The sequence below is a fragment of the Necator americanus genome, chromosome X (genome assembly GCF_031761385.1).
Source record: "Necator americanus strain Aroian chromosome X, whole genome shotgun sequence".
Lineage (NCBI taxonomy): Eukaryota > Metazoa > Nematoda > Chromadorea > Rhabditida > Ancylostomatidae > Necator > Necator americanus.
Window position 1 is genome coordinate 7,492,863 of NC_087376.1, and position 6,000 is coordinate 7,498,862.

At 38.4% G+C, this 6,000-nt stretch overlaps 1 protein-coding gene across 1 annotated transcript in view; it reads right to left on the bottom strand.

The window, feature by feature from the left end:
• Positions 1-4,359, bottom strand: part of RB195_021739 (uncharacterized protein) — a gene marked incomplete at both ends in the record, with an annotated part of 37,766 nt that extends 33,407 nt beyond the window's left edge. The window contains 3 exons of the mRNA XM_064208624.1: positions 2,503-2,582; positions 2,783-2,919; positions 4,289-4,359. Of these exons, the coding sequence (XP_064064505.1) occupies positions 2,503-2,582; positions 2,783-2,919; positions 4,289-4,359 (288 nt within the window). The remainder of the gene's footprint in view (positions 1-2,502; positions 2,583-2,782; positions 2,920-4,288) is intronic.
• Between the last annotated feature and the right edge of the window lie 1,641 nt (positions 4,360-6,000).

The window sequence follows — 6,000 nt, forward strand, 5'->3', positions numbered from 1 at the left end:
GCTTTGATCAAAATTGCTGGTTCCCCTGAACCGCTTCATTCGCAGCCGCTTATGCACCACGCTTCACACCGTTTTGACCTGATCGAAAATAGACTTATCGCCACAAATAGTCTGAATATATACGACATTAGAAATGTTTAAAACATGAAAAGTCAAGAAGACACGAGTCAGAAATTTCCAACTCAAAAGATAGTCGGTGCCAAATGTGTTCAACCTGGCGAGCGCGACCCGCCAGCCGCAACGCAAGCACACCGTTGACCCAACAGAAATTGTCTTTCCTCTGCTGTATGTATGAATTAAAGATGGTTAACGCTCAGCTGATTGAACGCATTTGGTACTAATTACACTAAAATCTGACGTAAATAAAGTCCCAACCTCAAGTTCTGGCGGGAAATATTATTTTCACGAAGAGAAATACTATAAAACGGTGCATTAATATAAAACATCCCGATGCATACATGGTTCCATTGAGATTGAAAGTTACTTGATAAAAAAAAGCACCATACGTTTGTTCTAGTAGGCCAATAAATCCTTTGAATATGAGTTATGAATCATAATGAAAACTTGAGAGCTGCCTCAAACATAAGCATTCTGTTCGATGGCGCTATTCAAACTCATAAAGTAAACATTGTTGAAAAATAAACAGCCGTCCTTTAGCTCAGGGTACTTCAATTGGTTACAATGAATGGACGAGAAAAAAAAGGCACACATTCGAACAAATGCCTCATAATCCTGGTGAACGAAACCGCAGTCGATTCAGGAATAATGTCATGCCCAGACGCATGAATAAGATAGCCAAGGGCTTCCAATACGAACTTAACGGATCCGCTATCAAAACTGATGTGACTCGAATAGTACAGGAAGGACAACTAGCAACCGTAGCAAGTGAGAGAATTGTGATGGAATTAACAGAACATAGTCATCCACGAATGAGTTCAATCGGATGAGCCTGATGTGCTATCGACTAAGACAGGGTAGAGAGAAAAGAGAATGTTTGAAGCAGAGAAAGGGACTGCGTTGCGGTTGGTGCACTCCGGTCAACCGGTTGAACAAATTCGGCCCAATTGGATCTAAGATGGGAAAAAGTTGGCGGTTTTGATAAAATGTGGTTTAATTATATTCCCCAATTTTGCATAAACTTAAGAAGGAGAGTTTAATTTGAAAAAAAAAAAACTGGAGAATTTGCGAAGGCACAGTGACCGCTACGCGTAGCTTCACCTGCACAGAATAATTCTGCTGCCGCAACACGAAATGTTTTCGTTTTTTCTTTTCTTAAGACGAAAATTAGGATGTGAAAATGTCAGAAAAGAACAAGGATTCCCTCAAACACTTAATGCGCCTTGGTTTTTTTTTAGTTAGTTACTTTTTATCAGCTCCAATGATGTCATCCAGCTCCTATCGTCATTTCACGTCATCGAGAGTGCTGGCCCGCATCGGAGGTAAAGAAATGTCGCTAGCAACTGAGCCAATTGTGATTACCACTAATTGGAAATTAGAGTAAAAGAGTTTTTTTTTTTTGCTCCAGGACGAGCTAAATACTAGAACAGGAATAGCTTTGAACGGGAAAATATACTCAAAAAAATCCTAGTGAAACAATAAAATACGATTATTGAAAGAGACATTTTCGGAAACTAAATAACAAATTTCCGGTGATTTGAGGTTCCTCGAGGTAGGAGGTTATAGCCAGAGCTGCACAACTCCCAATTCTTTAGTGTATTTCCGACATTTATACGTACATAATTGAAGAAATAGTGTTGTATTTAACATATTAAGTGGTGAAAACCCAACTAATTCCAAAAAGTCGTCTTTGTAGTCGTAACTGTGAAACTAATGATCGAATAAGATCGGATTCGAAGATTCGAGGATTTTACCTCTACCTAAACCCATTCAGCAATCAGTACTTGATACTTCTGGATAAGACTAAATACCTCCGTGATAAGATAGTTAGAAAATTAAAACACGCAAAATTATTTTGTTACTTGTAATTTCACGAGAAAGATTGTGAACAATATAGCGCTGATCCGAAAGAAAATCTGGATGAATAGAAATCATGTCATCATCATGAATAATGTAAATACGAATGAAATTATAGATAGACTGCAAAAATCTGTGTACAAATGACAAATCATCGGAAACAACGTCCGTATGGCACATGGTCGACAACAAACGGCTACCTTGCGCTCATACGCCATTATAGCGGCTGGCGGGAAAGCGTACGTTTGAATTTGAAATTCAACCGAGTTGTTCTCCATAAAATAAATGTTTAAGATTTGAGGGTCAAGCAAATAATGGTGGTATAACAAGGGATGGTGTAGACGACATAGGGAATGCAAACAGCAGACGAGAACTAATGATGCATGCCAATTTAAGGATTCACATGTTTTCAAAATGGGACGACATTCTAAACATAGTTATAGAACGCATTCAAACACGAACATATTCCAGACAAACATTTGTAGATCATAAAACGATGAGAATAATATTAGAAAAAAAAGGACTTACATCTAATTTATCCCAACTACCACTAGTGTCATAAAAGCTCTCGGTATCCTCAAAAAATGGATCCAAATGTCGTTTAAATGCTAAAAACAAATGTTTCATACTATTCGAAAAAAAAAAACTTTGCTTAAAAGGAACTTTCCAAGGAAAAAAAGTGACTCAATGCTTTTTTTAGCCAATTATCTCGGCAATAACCTCCTTAAAGACACTGTTTTTTAGAACGACAACTAGCTCCTTAACGATCAATAACTCCAAGTTTTTGCAGTAGTGTAAAAGTAATCACCTCGTAAATTAGTTGAACGTTTTTGACGTGTGAGACGGTTTGCTCGAAAATTTGAGAGTGGTGGTAATGATATTGAAGGCGGTGAAGGAAAATTTGGTGTTCGCAATAATTCGACATCCATTGAAGCTCTTCTGCTCCTGAATGGAAACCAATATAATTACAATATTATTTAAGCATTAGAAAATAATAATACCATAGTATTATTTGATTGAATATATTAATAGTAGAGTCAGACCAATCAATTCGCCCAACAAAGCAACTCTTTACATGTGCACCAGTGACGAAGTCCACCTGAACCGCATCGATCTCGTATATCTTCCCAGTCTTATCGGGATAAAGAGTTACTTCGTCGGTCGAATTGATCAAATTAATGCATGTGATCCTTGTGATCTCCAGATTTCTAAGGTGTGCCACAAAACCGAGAATCTTTCCAAACACTGCCTTTAATTATTTGCATTCTATCTATGGAAGCTTTATTTTTCTCTTCGATTGTTCTATTCTATCTTCTTTCTTTTTTGTGGCTAGTGGAAAAGTGAAATGATTTTTAAAAAAGTGTTTGGTCTTTTTCTATCTTTTTTCTTTCTTTTCTTAACACCATCAAAGTTTGCGTACTATTTTGTAATATTTTCCTTTTTCCAAATGTTTGCCAGCTTTCCGCTATTAATTTTGGGAATTAGAGGCTTTGCACAACTAGTGATTGAAGTAGATAAGTGACTTAAAAACTCGACATGAAAAAAAAACTGGAGAAGTGGACAAAAATTGAGGAATGGGGGCAACTCTTGTTATGTAGAGAGTTCTAAACATATCGTGATCGCCAAGATTTCTTTTTAAGACCTCATTTTGGGACCAGAAGAAACGCTTCATGACCCTGGATCGACCTGTCTGATAGTAGCAAGAGCGGGGCAACATTGATCGGATCAGCTGACTGCAACGTGTGATCCTGGCATTCCGGACATTTATCCACATACAAAACACGAATGTAAAAGTATCACAACCCACTTCTGAAGGTCTACTCTATTTTTAAGGCAAAATGGAAGACAAACGTATTCAAGTATCTATTTGTCATTCTCAAATAGGTTGCGGATTAAGCACAAAAATAAAGAAAACAGTAACAGTAAATAACAATAGAGGTGATTTTATGTAAACAAAATGTGACTCCTGACACTGCATCGACCAATATTATAGTATTAAAGGCATCACCCCACGAATCTGAGGTGGTGCAGATTTCAGGTGGAGTATTCGTATACAGGATGGGAGACTACGGAGAGGGGGGTGATTCCGTCCATTTCTTCCTAATTCGTTTTGTACAAAAGGTTCGATTGGAGCGCGCCAGTCTTGTGCGGCGCCGCATCTTCCGGGCCGTTTTTTACGGCGATTAGCAAGAAATGGACGGAATCACCTCCCTCACCGTAGTCTCCCATCCCGTATACGAATACTCCATCTGAAATCTGCACCACCTCAGATTCGTGGGGTGATGCCTTTAAAGTAACAAAGAATGAAACTCACGACTTCTTCTCGGGACCAACAAGCTCAATATAGTCATGTCGATGACCAAACGACCACCCCATATGACTCATCCGGAAAGAAATTTCTTCAAGTGAAAAAACCTCTACAATTATATGTTCTGTGAAGGGAAAATAGCCGCGAAACAGTGAGAAAAAGAGGTCAATAAAGTTTCGATAAAGAAGTTTTGTACAAATCAAACAGCTGTGACAATCATATTACAAAGTAGTAAGAGATTTCGCGGACAAATCTGTCCATAAATCGGAGAAAGAAATCGGAATAAGCAACAAATAAGAACTATATAGGCGGCCTAGTGACTAATTATCGACCTCGGGAAGGTAATCACCTTATAATAGGCAAGGATAACAACGAAGAAAGAGTAATTACTTTACTTTTACAACATCTCACACCAGGGTGCAGATCATCAAGTAATTTACTGGACAATGAACAAAAAAAAAGCAAGCGACGCATGGATTTACATGAGATGGCGGATCTGTGCCGGAACAAAAGTCGTCTGCTGTTCGGAATGTATGTATTGATCGGTGGTCACAGGTGGATTCAAACGTTTGCGCATTGCAGCACATCCTTTTCATCTTATTTAGGCAGGATTTTCCACTCTTACCCTCATATTCTTTGCCTCATTTTTTCTTCTTTCCCTTTTCCGCACTTTTAATATTCTTGTTTATCTCATCATTTTTAATCGCTGCATTTCCAGAATTATTCTCAGCACTTTTATATACAAATTTCAACTTCGCTTAAAGTATAACACAAATATTTTTTTCACAAACTTTGCAGAGATTTCTTGAGGACAGTAATATTAGGACAGAGAACCTAAGAACCATTGGAAAACCGCTCAAGCAATAAAATATGAGCACCACGAATGGTTCTTTCTGGAAACACTCCTTTCTTGGAGCGTTTCTATCCATCTGAGAAGTTCAACTTTTTTCACTACAAAACTGAATTGTGTAGAAACACATATGAACACTTTTTAAGCTAATCACTCTTACAATAACTTCGAAAATAAAAGCTCTTGCGTTACCACTCTTGGATAATTCTCTTCTAGAAAGTCAGGGAAATGGATGCTTTAAAGGCATCATCCCACGAATTCGGGGCGGTGTGGGTTTCAGGTGGGTTATGTCTGTACGGAGCCGTAGATTATGGAGAGAAGGGTGATTCTATCCATTTCTTCCTAATTGCCGAAAAAAAGCGGCCCCAAAAGATACGGCGTTCCGGAGCGCTATTTTCCACAACGAGTTCGATTGGAGCGCGCCAGCCTTGTGCGACGCCGCATCTTCCGGGCCGTTTTTTTTTAACGGCAATTAGGAAAAATGGACGGAATCACCCTCCTCTCCATAATCTACGCCCCGTATAGGAACTCTCCACCTGAAATCCGCACCACCCCAGATTCGTGGGATGATGCCTTTAATATAAAGTTTGCGCCAGGATACTCACAAGGACGACATATGCCTATTTATAAACGAAGATATCACAAATGTCCATTTGAATTTGATATAATTCTAAACAAAAGAAAGTAGTATTTTCTATATGGACTTCTTGTAGTCTGTTGTAGGACCATTCGGTCTTCATCCTGAGAAATAAGCACTTTACCCCTACGACTTTAGTTCGCAACGAATAATCTGAAAAAACACGATATATCCATGCATTTATGTTGAACTCAGTAAGAACTTTGAAAATGTCTCGAGGATATTTTTTCA